The sequence below is a fragment of the Sturnira hondurensis genome, unplaced genomic scaffold (genome assembly GCF_014824575.4).
Source record: "Sturnira hondurensis isolate 20B ecotype Veracruz unplaced genomic scaffold, ASM1482457v3 Scaffold0000880, whole genome shotgun sequence".
Classification (NCBI taxonomy): domain Eukaryota; kingdom Metazoa; phylum Chordata; class Mammalia; order Chiroptera; family Phyllostomidae; genus Sturnira; species Sturnira hondurensis.
Window position 1 is genome coordinate 344,735 of NW_028073511.1, and position 20,184 is coordinate 364,918.

Sequence of the window (20,184 nt, forward strand, 5' to 3'; positions counted from 1 at the left end):
GTTCCGCAGGTGGCAGAGATGGCCCAGTCCTGAGCGCCGCGCCATGGCCCGCGCCCCCGGGCCGCTCCGCCTGGCACTCCTGCTGCTCGGGACCGTGGGCATGGCCGGCCCCCGCCCCCAGGTGAGGCCGCGGGCCGGGGGAAAGGGGGCGGGGGCGCCGCAGGGTCTTGGCAAAGACAGCGGGACTTGAGAGAAACTCCGGGACCTCTGGGGAAGGGAACCGAGACCTCCTGGGGCGTAGGGACTGCGGAGCCGGCGCCCGGAGGTGGCAGAGGTGGCTTGGCCAGCGGGCGACCGCCCCCGTCTGAGGCGCGGCGCCCCCTTCCTGGCCGCCCCTGTCCCTCTGCCTGGGAGCCAGCTGCCCCGCAACCGCGGTGCGCCGCCGACTTCTGCCCCGCGTCTCCCCAGACACTTTCCCAACTCCTCCTTGGAAACCAGTGCCAGCCGCCCTGCCCCTGCCCCTGCCCCTGCCCCGGCTCGCTCCTTACCACTGCGCGCGACCCCTGCCCTGCAGTGCCTACCCCCAACCTGCACGCTCGCTGGTCAGAGACCCCCACAAGACTCGGAGAGTGTGAAAGGGCCAGGGTGTGGACACCCAGCTCCATTACCCCTTACCAGCCCCCCAGCACCGGCTTTGACTCATAGCCCCAGGGACGCAGCTTCTTGTCCTTCCTGGTGACCTCCCAGATGGAACTTGTCGCACCCCGCGCCCCCCCTCTGCCCCTGCCGCAGACAGGCAGGAGGCTCCTGCCGCCAGCCTCCCCATGCACTAGCCTAAGCCCCCGCTGGACCCCCTGGTTGACAACACACACCAGAGCACAGGCTAAGACACAGATACCTTGGCCTCCTGCAGGACCTCTGGAGAGCCCCTCTTGGCCTTCACTGTCTCACCTGTCTTTCCCGTCTCCAGGCTCTGGCTCTGGGGGCTGTGGTCAGCCTGCTTTTGGGGAGGGGAGTCGTCCAAAGATACTGTGAGATGCTCCAGCAGAGAGGAGGCACAGGCTTGGGTTGCCTGCCCTGTGTCAGGAACTGCCTCTTCCCATTCTCTCCCATTCCTGCCCCCAGACCTAAAGAACCCAGAGCTCTGAGGAGTGGGCCCACACAGGCCTTGAAATGTGTCCCAGCACAGGTGGGAGGCAGGATTAGGGGCCACTGCCCTGGGTTGGGGGGGGTGCTACTCTACCCCTTGATAATCCAGATGTGGACAGATGTGCCTCCCAGCTAAGGTTCCAGCACATTTTCAGCCCTCAGACTTCTTTCCAGGTTCCCTCCCTTTCCCTGCCCCCCAGCCAGCCATTGCCCTAGTGCAAGAGACACCTTTCCCTCCCAATAGCATCTCTCCCCAGCCCCTCAGCCAGGCCTTGGCTTTCCTGGTGCACTTGGGATCTTTCTGGAGCCGGGACTACAGGCCAGTTACGTGCTTCTCTCTCACCTTTGTCTCCTCCCCTGACTGGGGTGGTATGGGATGGGGTTGCATTCTGCTCCAGACCAAGTCTGCAGACTGGTTTGGATTAAGGGAGGAGGAGAGGTTCCGGGGGTACCTGTCTTCTCCCCAAAGTGCCTTCCTTTACCCAGAGGAGAGGGGCTCCTTGAACTTGCCCTTTCTTCTAATCCCCTCGTTCCTCAACCCTGGGCCAAGGGCAAAAGCCAAATGTCTTGGCACCATAACGAAGCTGAGGGGCAGAGGAGGGTAAGATGAGCCAGGCTCTGAGCAGAGAGGGTGGAGCCTCAGGGTATGCCCTTGTAGGGGGACCTGAGCATCTCTGGGTGCCACAGAGATCTGAGGGACAGGGACTTTGAGATTAGACTGCAAAAACTGTGACACAATCTCATGCCTGCATGTAATATTCTAAAAAAATGGTAAATTTTGGCATTCTGTTTTCTGTTCATGAGGTTGGCAAGACTGGAGTTACTCCCCTCATGCCACTGATGAGGGGACAAAAGCAAAGAAAGAAGTGTTCCCTGTGTGAGGTGACCCAGCTGGTCAGGAACAGAGAGGAACAAGGAGTCCGGGGCTGGGCTCGTGCCCAGTGCCTGCCTATCCAGGTGGGACTTGAGGAACGTCTGAGAGTGAGAGCTCCGCTGTCACCTCTGGCCGGGCTGGAAGCAGCTTCCCTGCAGGCTTCCACTGAGCCTGCTCAAGGGCTGAATTGAGCTCTGAAGAGGGGAACCTAGGCCACGCTATTGCTGCTGGGAAGGACCACCCCCACCCGTATTCCTTACTTTCCCAAGAGCCCTGTGGGGGAGCTGTCCTGCAGGGAGATAGGCAGGCCTTTGACACCCAAAATTACCAGACAAAGCTGGGTTCACATAATGAGTCTGTTATTAGCTGGCAATCTTGTGGAGGACAGCTGACTGCCTGGAACCTCGGTTTCCTCCTCTGTGAGTGGGGACTACAAGCTCTCCCACACAGGCTTGTAGAGAGGATTGAGACACTGGCACCTGAGGCAGCAGTTTTTGTCACTTGGCAGAACTGGCCCATTCGTCCTCGGGAACCTGGAAGCCTTCTCCAGGGCAGCAGGATAGGGCTTGGAGAGGGGCTCTGAGAGGGCCAGGGTCCGCACTCCCATGAGGGGTGGAGGGAGTCCAGGGTGCATAGTGCCCAGCACAGACATTGTTCTGAGCAGGGTTCAGTCCTACACATGGACCTGGGGGATGCTGGGGCAGGAGCAACCAGGAAACCACATCCTGCCCTCTGATGCCACCTGCCTCTATGCAGATTCCTGTGTGTGTGTGTGTGTGTGTGTGTGTGTGTGTTAGATGCAGAGATACAGACATGGAAGCAGGGAGGGAGAAACAGAAGGAGACAAACCAGGGGGTGAGGGCTGTGTGGGTCTGTCTTTCTGTGTCTTTGTATGTGACCCTGTGTGACAGTTTGCTTGTGAGTGAAATATGTCAGCATGTAATTGTGTCTGGCAATGTATATGTCTTTGTGACTTCATGTGTGATACTGTGTCTGTGGGAAAGTGTGTGTGTATGGGACATCTTTGTGTGTGACTATGTGTCTGCCAGTATGAGCCCGTGTGTGGGTGACAGATAGAGTGCTTGTCACAGAGTGTGTGGCCGTGTCTCTGTATGTGTGTATGTGACAGTGTGAGATGTGAATATGTCAACCAAGGGGTATGTGTGTGTGTGTGTGTGTCTTGGGGACAGTGTCTCAGCATGTGAGTGTGTATCTGACTGTGTGTGTTCATGTGCCAGAGAGACTCTGGGTCGTGTCTCAGTTAAGTAAGCGTGTCCATGTGTCCATGTGTCCGTGTGAGGGTTGTGCATGTGAGAATGTGTATGCAGTTTTCCTTTCCATCATTCAACTCCTATATCTGGAACCCTTAAGACAGAAAAAGTGAGGGTGGGGGCTGTCTAAGAGCCAGGGGCCTGAGAGCCCCACGCCTTCAAAGCACAGGGGCCAGTAGTTTGGGCTCTGGGATGTGGCCAGAGGAAGGAGCCCTCCTTTCTTTTCTTGGGAGGCCCTCTCCCATTTTTCCCACCTCTGTGGCCCAGGGAGGTCTCTTTCCTCCTCCCTTCAATCAAAATGGTACCAAGAAAAGGAAAGAATCTGAAGAAACTGTGGGAGGAATTTGTCAGGCTAGCAGCCAGTCTGCTGAAAGGGTGCCTCCCCGGGGTGTGGGTGGGGACACCCAGCGTCTCAGGGGCACCCGCTGCACCTACATCCTTCTCTGCTCCTCACACTGCCCACTGCTACAGGGCTCGGCACCTCACAAGGATCTTCACCGACTTTGTCTGGCTGGATCTGTGCAGTGGCTCTTTGAGAGAGAGGATACGCCCGTTTTGTAGGCTAGAGAACTCAGGCCCCCACAGGTGAAATGTGTCCCTTTGATCCCAGCTGAGATTTAAGCCAAGCGGTGGGGAGGCTGGAGGTGGTGGGAGTCATCCTGCCCAGTGCTTGCACGCCGTTCCCTCCTGGCATCCTTTGTCACCTCCTGCTTCCTCCCCAAATTCCTGAATCTGAGAGACACCCCCTCCTGTTGTAAACTTCATACCATTTGCCTTCACCCCACTGAGATCCCATGAAGTCTGGCATGTCCCAATTTTCAAAACTGCCAGCCGGCCCTCCCCGAGGCCCGCAGGCCTCCTCACGGTGGCCCTGTGTTCTGAACCAGCTGCCCTGCGAGGGGCAGGGGCACCGACCACTGTGTCCTCCCCCTCACCCAGCTGCCCCAGCCCCACCTGGCTGGGCTCGGAGCAGGGCCTCATAGCACGGCCTCATAGCACAGGAAGATGAAATGCGGTCAGGGCTGGTGGTCAGGGTCTTGTCCTCCTCCCTGTTTCCTGCCCTTGGGCACGGAGTCCCCAGCGTCCCTACTAGGCTTTGCCACCAGCTATGGTGGCTGCTGGAAGATGTCACAGATTAAACAGATGATTGGTGCTTGATGTGAAAAGAGTTTGTTGATCCTGAAAGTGATGGAGGGGTGGGGTGCAGACTCCCCAGGAAGCCAGGCTGCTTGTTCCTCTATTTCCCCCACCCCCATAAGCAGGAGAAACTGTGAGAACGGCTGCCACTGACCGTGCATCTCCCCTGGGCCAGGGGCCGCTGCAGGCGTTAACTCACCTAATCCTCAAAACAAGCCTGGGTGGGTAGGGACTGTTATTTCCATTTTGCACACGTGTAAACGGAAGCTGGAAGTTAAAACTCTTGCACAGGTCACAGACTTAATTTGGGGGGATTAATTTATTAATTCAGTGTCAGGCCCAGGTCTGGGCCCAAAGCCAGGGATGTTCCCCCTCCACTGTGTTAACTGAGCTTACCTGAGTACCCTGGCCCAGCCTTACTCGGTGGCCACCAGCCCTGTCCCAGACCAGATCCTCACCTCTGCCCCAGCAGTCCTCCTGAACATCATTCCGAGGCTTTCCCCTGCTCCCCAGACCGTCAAGGTCCCTACCTCTGTACCTTTGTCCACCAGTCAAGGGTGCGGGTTTCCAGAAACAAGCTATTTTGATTTCAGCGCGCATGTATGTTTTGTGATTTCAAGAAGTGAAGTTTCGTCTTCAACCATGTGTAGGTCCTAAGTCTCCCTGGTCATCTCAGCATCTGCAGCCTCTACATGAGGAACATTTATCATCTTAATCCTGTACAGAAAATAAAATAGAAAATAAAATAAATAAAATAGGTTCTTCTGCTGAACCCCTTGCTAGTCCAGTCTATCCCCCATCCACCCTCAGTTCACCCCAGCTCCCAGTCCCCTAGGGGTCTCCAGTCTGTACTGAGCCTGGCCCCACCCACTCCCTGAGCACTTCCACACACTGCCTTCTCTGTTATGCCCTGTAAACCTCACCCCACCCACAGTGAATCCTGGCCTGAGGATTCTCTCAGACCCAAGCTGGGTCCTACATCTTTGTGTTCCTATATGTCTGCCCATCCTCCCCGCTTGCTTCCCAACACCACCACCCAGAGTCCGACACATTTTGGCTTCCGTGAATACTGGGTTGGGGAGAGGCTTGTGGCCCAGGTGACTTGTGGGCCGGGAGGAGGGGGGTGGCGGGGGAGGGGTGAGGAGCAGTACTGGGAGACCCCACGCTGGTGCAGGAGATGGCAGGATCCCCACTGTCAAGAAGCTCTCTGTCTGAGGGGAGACACACAGACCCTGTTCTTACTTGTCTCTGTGTGTGTTCTCACCACACTTTACTTTTAAAATTTATTTTTAGTTATAACTGACATATGATATTATATTAGTTTCAGGAGCACAGCATAGTGATTTAACATTTATATAACACCGCATGATTATAGTCTAGTGACCATCTGTCAGTGTATGTGGTTGTGACGATATTATTGATTCTGTTCCCTGTGCTGTAAGCTATATCCCCAGGATTTCTTCACCTTATAACTGAAGCCCCAGTCTGAGGGGGACACACCTCAACCTCAGGGAGCCCCAGTCTGAAGATACAGCAGGTGCAGGGCTGCCTGTGTGTTGAAGCTCCCTGGGATGTTGGTGGCTAGGCTGCCCTTCAAGGTGCTGACCTTAGCCTTTAACCCCACCCCCCACCCCCCATCCTGAGACTTCTGGTTTCCGTGGGTTACCTTGTCCCCATTCACTGGCCCAGATGTACCTGCTGCCCCGGTTCCCAGCAATGACCCTGCTTCCTGCCTGTTTTCCTCCCGGAGGGAGCTGTCAGGGGAACTCTCCCCAGCCTCTCTGCCTTATCACACCAGCAGCTGCTGCTTTCAGGGGCTGGGAGAAGAAGGAAAAGGAATTTGGGGGTAGAGCTACCACACCAACTTCCAGTGAAGACTGCACTGACCCCTCCGTTGTGGCTAACATCATGCCACTGCCTTTACTGTGGTTGAGTTTGAATCTTTGTTCATTTTATTTATTTATTTAACGAATGCACTTGAACTTTGCCCTGAGAGTAGCTCCACCCTTCAGGTAGCCCCTGTGGCCTCAGCACACTTACTGCGGGAAAGTAGCTGGGGCTCAAGGAGGCGTGGTGCCTCCCTGGGGACTCCTGTGGGGCAGGGACCAGCGCACGGCAGCCTGTGTCTTCTATGGGCAGTGCTCCACAAGCCAGGACTCGGCTACGGCGTGGGAGGGAGTACTCAAAAACCAGATCCAGCCCATGCTCAGGGCAGCACCAGTCAAGGGTGCGGGTTTCCAGAAACAAGCTACTTTGATTTCAGCGCACATGTATGTTTTGTGATTTCAAGAAGTGAAGTTTCGTCTTCAACCATGTGTAGGTCCTAAGTCTCCCTGGTCATCTCAGCATCTGCAGCCTCTACATGAGGAACATTTATCATCTTAAACCTGTTCAGAAAATAAAATAGAAAATAAAATAAAATAATAAAATGAATAAACGGTCCCAAGACATACCTCAAGGAAGTACACAAAAATGCTCAGAAGGGCCCAGTCTCACTTTGGTGGGTCCACCTGGGTCTCTGTGCTGAAAAGCCAGTTCTGTTACCTTGTCTGAAAATTGAGGTTTGTGTTCCTCTATTCACACATGGGGACCCTTCCCATTACAGGCCTGATCTCCGAATTCCGGAACTTTTCTGACTCCTTCACCACATGTCCTCAGGTCTCCTCCCTCTCTAGTTGATCGAGGCTTAGCTGAATATTCGATCTGTGTTATGTTGAAAGGGGACACTGGGGGTTGTGTTGTCCCCCTACCAGATTGCTCTGTGTAGGACGAATCGAATTACTGGGCTCTGTGGCATTGAGTACCACCACACGCACCTCCCCGTAGTACTCCAGGACAGTCACTGTCTGGGGGACTCCAGGGTCCGGCCTCAGCTCTGCTCCCTGGGGTGCTGTGTGGCCTTGACTGAGTCCCTCTCCCACACTGAGCCTACACTTCCCCTTCTAGAACCGGTGAAAATGTGAGGATTTTGTGGGCAGGCTGATTGGGTCCTGGAGAGGAGCCCCTGGCAATCACGAAGGCTGGGGTTCTCAGGAGCTTTCTCCGAGGTGAGATGAGGTGGAAGCGACACCCGCTCTCCCCTCCCGTCCCCCGACTCATCCCCTAGCAACGTCAGGTTAGTAGACATTTGCTGGGCACTGCTACACGTGAAACTGTGCGCCAGTCCCCTGGGAAGGACAAAGATGTAAAATCATCCCTCTGAAGTGCAACTTGTTCCCTCCACCTAGTGGAGTTTGGGGACCTACGGTCTCCGGGACATCCAGAAACCAAGTGTGTTGGGAGTTGGGGTTAGAAAAGAGGTCGACTGGAACCGAAGGGCCCCCATTTCTGTCTTCTCCCCAGGGTGCCACTGTGTCCCTCTCGGAGACAGTGCAGAAATGGCGAGAATATCGACACCAGTGCCAGCGCCTCCTGATTGAGACTCCACCCCCAGCCACGGGTGAGTCCCAGGGGGGCCCTCACCCAACTAACTGCACGGAGGCGTGGAAGGCCCCCAAGTCTCAGTTGGGCATCATATGCCTCTCTAGGATGCCACATCCGCCCTGTGCTTCGGGGTGTCATCTTGTCGCTGTCTATTCCCCCATGTCCCCGGCTCGGGCCCGCCAGGAGCAAGACCCGGCCTATCCATTCTCTGTCCTCAGCGCTTCCCAGCCTGCACAGTGGCTGGAGGCCCAGCCAATGGATTTATAGGAATATCTGTTTTGAGGGGCTGGAGAATTGGGGGTGGTTTTAAAGAGCACAGGATAGGAGACTGACAGGCCTGAGTTCACATCCTGATCCTGCAATCGTAACACAGTGGTCTTCAGAAGGTTATAGCAGCCATGTGAGCTGCCATTGCCCCCTCATCTGTGATGTATAATTTAAGGAGAGTCCTGTGGGGATTGCTTATTGAGCACTTACGGTGCTCAGGTTATCTATGTGACATACATCATTTGTCCCTACAAAGTCCCATGGAACCTGGATTACCCCCATTTTACAGATGAAGGAACAGAGAGAAATTAAGTAACTTGCTCAAATTCCCACCGCTGGTAAGTGGCCAAGTCTGCTTGCATGGCACCTGCTGGGTGGATAGGGTGCTTGGCGTACAGAAGTTGCTCAGCAGAGGTTAGCAGTGCAGAGGTTTCTGCCCCACCAGTCGCCGGCCCCCGGGGTGGGGAAGTGCCTCAGCCATGCCAGAACTCAGGACCGTTCCCCCTGCACCCAGGCCTGTTCTGCAACGGGACCTTCGATGACTATGCCTGCTGGCCAGACGGGTTACCTGACTCCTTCGTGAATATCAGCTGTCCCTGGTACCTGCCCTGGGCCAACAGAGGTGAGTCTCCTCCCCGACACATGAACCACCCCTCTCGTGTCTAGGAGGCTGGAGGTGGGGGGTGGAGTTGGAGAAGGGTACACACTGTTTCCTTTCCACTGGGACACAGCCTTCCCCACCCCAGAGGGCCTTTGGGCCTCTTTATGGGTGTCTGTGAGGGGAAGGGGCAGTAGTGGGTATCCGATGTAACGTGGGCCAGGCCTGTGCTGGCAGGTGGGTGGCGGGAGAAGTATAGGGGCTGACTTAAGGGAGAAATGTGAGCCCCTCATCCAGTAGTCAGGAAAGGAGCCAGGTGGGAACAGATCCTGGGGTTTCAGGGAGGAGCATTGCCCAGAGGCGTCCTTGTGTTGATGTGTGTGTGTGTGTGTGTGTGTGATAGGTGTTTGTACCTGCCCACCTTCTGACTCTTCAGGGCCTCAGTGGTCAGATGAACCCAACGGGAGTAGTGGTCAGGGCATTAGTGGGGCTGCCCCTCAGGCCCTCCCACTCACTCCCGCCTGCAGGGGACACCTGGCCTGGGAAAGGTGACCAGATGAGTGAGAAGGTCACTGGAAGACAGAGACCTGTGGAGGCTGCAGGGGGAGCTCTGACTGGAAGGGTACCCCTCACCCCTACCCCATCTGTCTCTGGTATCAGGGAGGCTAACAAGACACAAGCACCCTGCCTCAAGGAGCGCATATCTATAAGGGGAGAAGAGATACTGTCTTATAATAATAACAACTATAGTAATAGTTGGTATTTACTGAGTACCTACTATATGCCAAGTATTGTTGAGAAGCGTGGTGTTCATTTAATCTTTTCAACTACCCCATGGTTATGTTTTTTGTACAGATGAGGAAGCTAAGGCCTCAGAGAGTTTAAGCCACTTGCTCCAAAGGGTGTAATGGCAGAGCCAGGATTTGAACCCAGCCTGTGACCTTAACCACGGTGCCTTGAAGGGGCCTGAGACCAAGCAGAAACCGGCCTAGATGCAAGTGTGAGCATGAGGCTATACTATGGGAAGCCAGCGGTCTTCCTGGAGGAGGTGGCCTTTTAGTGAAGCATCAGGGCTCCTGGCAGGGCCTGGCGTGAGCTTTACCTCAGACTCAGGACTGAGGTGACATGAAGCCCTGGCAGGAGTCCTGAAGGGACTCTCTCCCTCTGTACCCTCCCAGGTCACCCACCACACCCTGAGGTGCACAGGGGGAGGCTGGACCAGGAAATAGCCAGGCACCTGGCTAACACATACACAGTGGCCCTTCACACTCACTTTACATACCTGTACTCATTTAATATTCACAACAACCCTATGAGGCCAGTACTCTGATTATCTTCCCATTTTACAGAGGCTGAAACTGAAGCACAGAGATGCCAGCTGACTTTTCCAAGCTCATACAGCTTGCAAATAGCAGACCCAGGATTCAGTCAGGAGTCTGGTTTAGAATCAGTGTGTAATTGTCACACCAGGCTTCCTTGAGTGTGTGTGCACACATGTGTGTGTGCATACGTGTGTTCCTGGGCCTCTGCTGGCTGGGCACAGCTTGAGGGAAGCTTGAGGGAGGCAGTGAACTAGTTGGCCTCTTTCTAGAGATGGAAAAGTTGAATTTTACAATCTAATGGTTCTGTTTGCTGATGTTCTGTGTGGCTGTGTGAGCCTGAGCGAATTCTCAACCTCTCTGTGCATCAGCTGGCTCCCTGGGGTAAAATTTAATTTTTCTCACCCACCCCATTTACCTCCCCCACCTCCCGAAATACCTGCACTTTCCCTGCCTCCCAAAGGTTTAGGATGGCTGCTTGGCCAGCCTGCGCTGCCCCTGTAGACCCCCCGGAGCCAGGCTCAGGACAGGGCCCATCACTCAGCACTAAGCTGCCCCCAGCTCTGCCCGCTGCTCTTGCCTCCATCCATCACCTTTAATTTTATTTGAGCAGGAAATAGGTCCTGGCGGTGCCCGTTTATGAGCGAACACATTTTTATTGCTTTCTACACGAAGATAACGGCCACTGCACGGGCCCCCTGCCAGCCTCCGCCCCCGCCCTGACTCACCAAGCTAATTCGTGCCCTTTTCTGACACTCAGAATCACCAACTCTGCCTCCCCTCCCCTCCCTGTCCCTGAGTTAGGGGTCCGCAGAGACACCCCCGGGCTCTGTGATACCCGAGCATCCTGTGAGCGTGGGTTAAGAGGTGGGCAGAAGGAAGGGGATCCTTCTCAGGCAGGGTCCCACCAGAAAATGCCCTTGGCTGGGAATTTGAAGAAAATTTAGTGGTGGGGTCACTTACAGAGCCTGGGCAGGGCTAAGAGGCCAATACGATACACAAAGCACCGAGAACTACATCTACGGGAAGCTTAGCATCTCCACACCCGAGTGGGGCAGGAGTGGCTATGAGACTCCCATGAGAGCTGGGGGTCACGGTGACAAAGAGGCCACTCAGCAGGGCTGAAGGCACTGCCAAACCTCAGAATCAAGGCAAGAAGGGAGCAAGGGAGAAATACCCCAGCCTCTCTCTTTCTGCCCACCTGCCTTCTGCTGGTGCCTCCCATGGGTCGAATTCAGCAGAGGTCAGAGAGCCAAAGTGATGCTGTCCACAGGGGTCAGCCTTCCCTGGTGTAGAGCAGGGCGGAGGAACGAGTGACTAGAGAAAGAATTAAATTCAAAACAATTCCCGGACACCTGGGTTATGTCTGTCAGGAGCTAGGAATGCCAGTGAGAACTTAGGGAGGTTGTGAATTTTGTGTGTTGGGGAGAAGGGGTGACCCCTCACCATGGGGTTGAAGAAGGCAGCTCAGTAGCCCAGGAAGTGCACTGAGGGAGGTCAGAGCCACCTCTTTTGCCTGGGGTGTGTCAGGAAGACTTCCAGAGAGAGGTGACATGGGGCCAGGCCTGAAAGAACTGGCAGGTAGAGAAGGCGGAAGGAGGGATGACTCCCAGGTACCACCTTGGAGATGGGATCAGGCCTCAGGGCTACACAATGTCCCAGGGAAGGCCGCTCTGGAATTCTGACCCCTTTGATTCAGAACTTGAGACTCTGGATCTCACGCAGAGGGCAGGGGCAGATCAGTTGTAGAAGGAAGGTATTCAAAAGAGATTCTTGGTGTCAACAAGATTTGTCTCTAAACCAGCAGGCCAGAGTGGCTTCAGAGAGCCTCTTGCGGCTTGAGGGCTCTCCAACAGCCTCTGTTTACCTGCAAACAGCTGATCTGCTTGTTACAAATCATTTTGACCTCATTCGCTCTACCTGCTCCTGATCTCTACCCATTCGTTATCTTAGTTCTAATTATACGAGAGTCGTGAAATACTTTTAAAAAATAGTTTATCACTCTCAGGTCTTGGAAACTCTGGACAGGTGTCTCCCTTAAGTCCCGTTGAGTGTGGGACCTTTCACGGTAGGCAGGGGTTGCCAAAGGGAGACGGAGGCTTGAGCTTGGCTTTGGAGGAGTTCTGTCAGAGGTGGTATCCTGGACCCCAGCCCCAGCCTCAGTGAAGGGATGCCCTTTTGAGAAACTGTGGCGGGGGGGGGGGGGGGGGCAATAGCAGGGCTACCACTGTGACCACGATTTGAAGGCCTTTGCACCAGGCACTTCACACACTTTATCTCCTAATCCTCACACCACAGACCTGGGAAGTCATTATGGTTCCTACTTACAAGTGAGGAAACTGAGACCTGGGGAGTCTGCTCAAGCTCCCATCATTGGTTGAACACAGAACCAGGATTTGAACTCAAGTCTGTGTAGTGCAGAACTTGAGCTTCTCCTCCTAGGCCATAATGTGATGTACCACTCCTCTCCCCGACCTGCACCCCAAGCTGGTGACTTCTGTTCGAGCCCTGCCATTGCCAGCATTCCACCACTTGGGGAGGGCCTGTGACTACAGTCTGGATCCCAGCTTCCTGGCCCGTAAGACAGGCGCCCTGTCATTCTTGTGGCTGCTTGCTGTTGCCAGGGTGCGGGAGTTAATGGATTCATGAGCAGCTCTCTGCAGCCCTGCATCCACGTGGAAGGGCGGCTGTTAGCTTGATTACGGACGCTGCTGTAGTTTCCGGGAGGGGAAGTGTTTAATTGGGGGTTTTATTTCCAACACCACGGTCTGACGTAGTGCAATATCCCTGGGCCTCCTGGCATGTAGCCGGCTGCCTCATGGTGTTGACAAGACCAGAGCCGAGCCCCTGGCTGATTTACCAGCAGCTCCTGAGCCAGATAAAGCTGAGCTGATAAAGCAGGGCTGTGCCTGGACTCACTCCACCTCCAGCCATGATGGGCGTCTTGGGACCATAGTCCAGCCAGGAACCAGCCCTGGCTTTTAATATTTGCTACTGCTGAGGGATAATTGACAGCCACCCTCACATAGACTCAGGGACACAGTGATCCCTGACACTCTGCCAGTAACACATATCTGTCTGTGCACATACCACCTTCCCGTCCTCCCAGATGGCCCTGAACGGAGAGCCTGGGAATGATGCTGCCTGCCAGGGGTCCTCTGCACTGGCAAGAGGACCTGCTGGGAGGATACTGAATGTTGGCCACTGAGAGCCTTAGGAAAGGCAGGAGAGAAATGGCACAAGGCCATTGTTGACTGTTAGCAGTGAGCGGGGCTGCTAACTTTGGCTTTTGGAGGCAAAGATCTGGGGAGTCTAAATCCTGACTCTGCTGCAGCCTGGCTGGCTTATTTTGGGCAGGTCACTTGGCTTCTTAGAGGCTCCATTTTTCCACCCGTAAGATGGGATTAACTGTGCCTACCTCCTCAGGTGCTTGTGATGCTCAAGGGTGTCAGGCTTACAGCAGGTGTTCGAAACCGATTCTGTGAGCGCACAGCCTGCAGATAGGGTGTGTAAAGGGGCATGATGGGTGGGCATCAGCAATTGTGCAGTGCCAGGCTCTGAGCCAGCTGCGGCACGTAGATGGTATCAGGGTCACACTGCTGCAGGCTGAGTCCTGGGTGAATGAGCTGTTTGATGGTCTGTGCCCTGTGGCTGGGTCCTCTCCCTCCCCAGGGCCGTCGGCCTCCCTCTTCTCACCCCGAATGGGCTGCCAGAGAGGCTCTGATGTCAGTCCCACTCCCCGTGGGTCGGCCCCACCCCCCAGCACTGCTCTGGGGTATCTACCACTGGTTTGTCCAGAAAAAGACTTGACCCTGGTGAAAAATTCCAGGCATCTACCCAGCAGATAAGAGACACATCCAGAGGGCATCCAGGCCTGAGATGACAGTTGCTAAAATCAGACCACTGCTGCCCTCTGTGCCTTTGTCTTTGCCTGATTTTGCTCGTAATGCATTAGCGGGTGCTGGGACACAGCTCTTCTCACTGCCAGAAGTCCTGCCATTACACTTTCAGGTTTTTGTTTCTCTTCCAGGTGAAGTCTCTTTTGAGTGCAGGGCTGTCCAGCAGAGATGCTGCAAGCTGACCTTCCTCCATGTATCACTAGATACTCCTGTCTCCTGAAGGGGGGCCTGGTTTAGGGTTTGCTTATGACAGGAAGCAGGAGAAACCAGAAGAGCAAGCAGGGAGGCTGCCCTGAAGGACTGGGGGTCAATGTTATTAGGGAGTTCAAGGGTCTCACTGACAGGGCCTGTAGGTGCCTGGCAGGGCGGGAAGATGGCTGTCACCAGACTCTGCAGTGAAGGTCTCCTGCAAATTACAGTGGTCGGGGGTGGGGTGGAGGGCTTGTAACTGTGAAACAGAGCTCCTGTTCTGATGACCACATCCCTCATGGGCCCCAGTGAGGTAGCCTCTGGGGCCACAACGCTCCCACAGACAGGAGTCTCATGGCCACCTCTCCACCTGCAAACCTGCCCCGCCACTGCCACCCAGAGCCTGGGTGGCTCTCCTTCACTTTGTTCCTTCCTCGCATGGCTGGAGAGGCTAGTCTTTAAACCTTTTAGTCCTTTAGAATTTTAAAATCTCTTATAATTTGATTGGCTCTAGCTTCCCTCCTTGATCACCCTATGCTACTGACTGCCCTGTCCATTTGTCCCCAGTTTCCTGGCCCTGGAGTCACACTCAGTCTCATGCAGGGAGATTGCAACCCTTTATCCCCTTTTGTGACCTCTCAGCAAACCTGGGCCACCCCACACACCTCCCTGGGGAGGTGGACAGTGGGGCTCGGACAGTGGGGCATGGCCCGGGGGACTGCTCAGTATCAGGTGCACAGCCAGGATGTGAGTGAATGGGCCCAGCTTGGGGGGGGGGGGGGGGGGGCTGTGTTTGATCTCTCTTGGTTTGCGTTTGTGCTCTTCCTTTTTGAGCTCTTTTTAGTTCTTATTCTGTGACGGTCTTGATTCCCTAAAGCCAGGAAGTATGCTTCCTTCCTCCTCCAGGAGATGGTTCTGAGTATCCCCTTAGACTGGGGCTCCCTACTTCAGGGCCCCATCCCTTTCTTCTTCTTAGGAGCTCCCCACCCACTCTCTCTCTCGGTGTGCTCTGTGCAAGGAGTGGCGGATGGAGATGGGCACTGAGTCCTGAGCCTTAACTCACAGCAGGTGGCTCTCAGGCTGTTAGGGCCACTCCTGGTCCACCACAGACCTTATCAGTAGTGCGATTTGAGGCTTGGGACGAGGACATAGAAATAGGGTAGTCATGTCCCCTCCAAGACAAGGGACTTGATTGTTGCAGTGTAGCCATGAGAAAGGTTGAGGGTGGGGTGGGTGGCCCACACCTTGGGGACGGCCTTTCCTGTCTCTGGGTCAGATGGGCATATTGCAGGCCAGGAAGGCCCTAGTGTGTGTGTGTGTGTGGGGGCATTTATGCAAGAGGTGTTAACTAGCTCCAAGAGGTCAGTCCTGGGGGAGCACCGTGACCCCCAGGGTGGAGCGGATTAAGAGGCGTGTGGCATTGGGCCAAGGCTCAGCTCCCACACGTCCCCACCCCAGTGCTGCAGGGTCGCATGTACCGGTTCTGTACAGCTGACGGCCTCTGGCTGCACAAGGACAACTCCAGCCAGCCCTGGAGGGACCTGTCAGAGTGCGAGGAGCCCAAGCGACGAGAGAGAGTGAGTTGAACATGGGGTCTCTGAGCCCCCCGAGGGTGTCAGCACAGGGACCCTGGGCACTGGGTATGGTCATCATCCATCCCACTGCCTGTGGGGACTTTGTACACCATGCTTTCTGGACAGAGGTGGCGTGTGTTCGCCTCTGACCTTGGAACATGGTCCTAGAAATCTGGAGACCATCTCCATAGGTTATTCTTGTTAGTTCTCAGATCCCTGGTGGGGCCGGACTTGGGGCCCCACTTCTACCCCATTTCATGGGAGAGAAGGGCATGGGCTGCCCCATGTACACTGTGTCCCTGTGTGCACAGAGTTCCATGGAGGACCAGCTGCTGTCCCTTTACATCATCTACACAGTGGGCTACGCTCTCTCCTTCTCTGCTCTTGTCATCGCCTCAGCCATCCTCCTTGGCTTCAGGTAAGGGGGCCTGCGGCCTCATCTCAACTCCCTGCTGTGTCCCCAGATACAGGAGGGAACACCAAACCAAAGGAACAGTGCAGCAGGTTCTTCTCTTAAGAGATCTCCGAAGAGCTCACACCATAGAATATGAGGCTGAAAACACGGGATCTGACGCTATGTGCCCAGTCTAATCTCTACTACTTAATGTGTGCATTTAACGATACTGCGAAAAAGGAAAAACAAACACCCTGTGTACACACCAAGCCCCCTCCCCAAACCTTAACAGTGGATGGTAGAACTAGGGGAAGTCCTGTCCAGGAAGCACGTGTCACTCAAATAATCAGGAATTCAGTTTTAGACAAAACCTCAGGGGTTTAGAGATTCTGCTGTCTTTGGGAGCTTGCCAGCTCTTCTAGAAAGGTCTTCCTAGAGGAGCCTCCTCCAGAGTACCAGGTTCTTCCCACTCCCTCTGCACTTGGTAGGGGTGGCCAGGGGGCTGGCTTCAAGGGCAGGGAGGATTCTGAGGGCAGGGAGCTCAGGATACCCATCAGCAGGAACAGGAGAGGCGGAATCCTTCCTGTCTCCCCATGGTACCTGGCACAGTCAGTGCTGGGCGCACAGTCAGTGCCTAATGCATTAGTTCAAGGAGTGCATTTTGTTATGAAACATTTCAGTGACTCAAAGACACAGTGGCTGATACTGTGACCCCGTGCACGTACCGTGCAGCCTAAGGACCACACAGTTATGCTTCCCAGGGTAACATTCCTCCCTGCCCCGTCCCTGGAGAGAATCCCTAATGGGGCTGCTTACCAGGCATGTCTCTATGCTTTGACCGCATTTGTAAGTATCTGTAAAAATATATAGCCTGAGTTTTGCTTACTTTTCATGGCATGTTGGGCATATAATCTGCAATGTTATTTTTGGCCTGGCAGTGTTTTCCTGTGATTCATTCATGTTGAAACAGGTAGTTCTGCTTCGTTCATTTTAACTGTCACTCTGCACTGCGTCCTGTGATGTAGCACAGTTTATCTCTCTTATTGTTCTGTGGCCATTTGAAGTTTTTCTCTTCTGAATTATAAACCTTGCTACAGTGGACATTCTTACCTCTGACCCCTGGTGCATTTCTCCAGGGCACATACCTCTGAGTAGACTCACCTAATCTGAATACTGCCTGCTTTTGCAAATTATTAAGTGTTGTTAACTTGCTCTCCAAAGTGATCATACCAGTTTGCCCTCTCCCCAGTAATAAATGAGAGTCCCTTGCCTTAATATCCTCACCACTGTTTAGTATTTTCAGACCTAATCGTTGCTAATCTAAACTGTGTGTGAAATACCTCATTATGATTTTAATTTGCGTATCTCTGATTCCTAGAGAGAGCAACATTTTAAAAAATGTTTTATTCTGTGAATTGCTTGCTTGTAGAGTTGCTTACTTTCTACTGGCGTTTTTTGGGGGGAGGTTCATTTTTATCTTAGGTATTCAATATATAGTTTAGATACCAAAGCAGGAAATGTCCTCTCTTAGTCTGTGGGGTTTTTTTTCCCACTTACTATGGTGGCTTTTATGCTCAGAAGACCTTAATTTTATTGAAATGAAATATATCATTTTTATCTGTTTTTATTGATAAACAAAATTCATCAATCGATGTTATCATTGATAAAAATAATTTCATCAGTTTAAATGGTGGTTTAAAAATTGCCATTTTTTGCCCTGGCCCATTGACTCAGTTGATTGGAGAGTTGCTTCGTACACCAAAAGGTTTGGGGTTTAATTCTAGGGGCGGGCACATACCTAGGTTTCAGGTTTGGTCCCTGGTCAGGGCACATAAAGGAGGCAACTGATCCATGTTTCTCTCTCACATCAGTGTTTCTCTCTCTCTCTTCCTCTCTCTCTAAAATCCACAAACATATCTTTGGGTGAGGATTAAAAAAATTATCACATTTTCCAAAGACTAAATTTTGTTATGGTCTTGTTTGAGAATCTTTCCTTATCCTAGGGTCATAAGTTTTATCATCCCTTATGGTTCTTTGATGGATCTGGAATTTATTTTTGTCTATGATGAAAATAAAGATTTAATTTTCTTTTTGCATGTATACGTATAGTTAACTGTCTCAGGACAATTGTCCTGCTAGTCATCCTTTCCCCTTGGTTTGCAGTGCCTACTCTGCGAGGCAGCGAGGGTCATCTCTGGCTGGATCTGTTTCTGCCATCTGTATTCTTGTTCATTGGTCTATTCATCATATGGCAAGGGTCCCTGCTTTGTGGTTGTTTAGGAGCGTCTGGACTAATCTCAGCCCTGGGCTCTTCTTTATAAGTTTTTAAACTTCATTTAAAAAAACCCTCAAAACTATTGGAATTTTTGTTATTGCTATTTTGAATTTATAAATTAATGTGGGAAGAATTTAGACCTTCAAGAAAGTGAGTCTTCACCCTGGCTGGTGTAGCTCACTGGATTGAGCTCGGGCCTGTGAACCAAAGGGTTTTGGTTTGATTCCCAGTCCGGGCACATGCCTGGGTTGCCGGCCAGTTCCCAGCAGGGGACGCATGATAGGAAACCATACACTGATATTTCTCTCCCTTTCCCCTTCCCTTATTCTCTAAAGATAAATAAGTAAAATCTTAATAAAAGAGAGAAAGTGAGTCTTCCTAGCTATGAATGTGATATATCTTTCACTAATTAAATCTTCTTCAGTGATTTTAACCAAGTTTTATTGTATTCTCCATAGAGATCTTGCCTATCTTGTGTTAGACTTATTGTTGGTAGCCAATGGAAAATATTATAAGTGAATTTTTTAAATTTAATTTTTGTTGGTTGCTAAACTCTGTTAGTTCTAATAATCTGTGTCAAGTATGTTCTTTTCTTTGAAGATAATCTATCATCTACAAATAATAACAAGTTTGTTTCTTTATTCCTAGGTCTTATGCACTTTTCCCTCACCTTACTGTAGTGCCTAGGATCCGTACTTCAGTGTTGAATTAATGTGTTGATAGCTTCTTAACTCTAGATGATCCTTAATTTTTTCTTTTTTAAAATATATTTTATTGATTATGCCATTACAGTTGTCCCATTTTCCCCCTTCATTCCCCTCCCCCCTGCACACCCCCTCCCCCGCATCCCCCCCCTTAGTTCATGTCCATGTGTCCTAAGTTCTTCAGCTTCTACATTTCCCACACTACTCTTGCCCTCCCCCTGTCTATTTTCTACCTACTGTCTATACTACTTATTCTCTGCACCTTCTCCCCACTTCTCCTCTTCCCACTCCCCTGTTGCTAACCCTCCGTGTAATCTCCATTTCTGTGGTTCTGTTCCTGTTCTACTTGTTTTCTTAGTTCGTTTTTGTTTTTGTTTTAGGTGTAGTTGTTAATAACTGTGAGTCTGCTGTCTTTTTACTGTTCATGTTTTTTATCTTCTTTTTCTTAGATAAGTCCCTTTAACATTTCATATAATAAGGGCTTGGTGATGATGAACTACTTGAACTTGACCTTATCTGAGAAGCACTTTATCTGCCCTTCCATTCTAAATGAAACCTTTGTTGGATAGAGCAATCTTGGATGTAGGTCCTTGCCTTTCATGACTTGGAATACTTCTTTCTGGTCCCTTCTTGCCTGTAAGGTCTCTTGAGAAATCAGCTGATGGTCTGATGGGAACTCCCTTGTAGGTGACTGTCCCCTTATCTCTTGCTGCTTCTAGGATTCTCTCCTTCATTTTAGTCTTGGCTAATGTAATTATGATGTGCCTTGGTGTGTTCCTCCTTGAGTCCATCTTCTTTGGGACTCTGAGCTTCCTGGATTTCCTGGAAGTCTATTTCCTTTGCCAGATTGGGGAAGTTCTCCTTCATTATTTGTTCCAATAAGTTTTCCACTTGTTGGACTTCCTCTTCCCCTTCTGGTACCCCTATAATTCGGATGTTGGAGCATTTAAGATGTCCTGGACATTCCTAAGCCTCTCCTCATTTTTTTGAATTCTTGTTTCTTCATTCTTTTCTGGCTGGATGTTTCTTTCTTCCTTCTGGGCCACTCCATTGATTTGAGTCCCCGTTTTGTTCCCATCACTATTGTTTCCCCATGCATTTTCCTTCATTTCACTTATCGTAGCCTTAATTTTTTCATCTAATTTGTGACGAAATTCAACCAATTCTGTGA

At 52.3% G+C, this 20,184-nt stretch overlaps 1 protein-coding gene across 1 annotated transcript in view; it reads left to right on the forward strand.

Moving 5' to 3' along the window:
• The window catches only part of GLP1R (glucagon like peptide 1 receptor), a 38,500-nt gene continuing 18,316 nt past the window's right edge, over positions 1-20,184 (forward strand). The window contains exons 1-5 of the mRNA XM_037051927.1: positions 1-121; positions 7,714-7,810; positions 8,576-8,683; positions 15,525-15,643; positions 15,952-16,058. Coding sequence (XP_036907822.1) covers positions 44-121; positions 7,714-7,810; positions 8,576-8,683; positions 15,525-15,643; positions 15,952-16,058 — 509 coding nt within the window. The 5' untranslated portion in view covers positions 1-43. The remainder of the gene's footprint in view (positions 122-7,713; positions 7,811-8,575; positions 8,684-15,524; positions 15,644-15,951; positions 16,059-20,184) is intronic.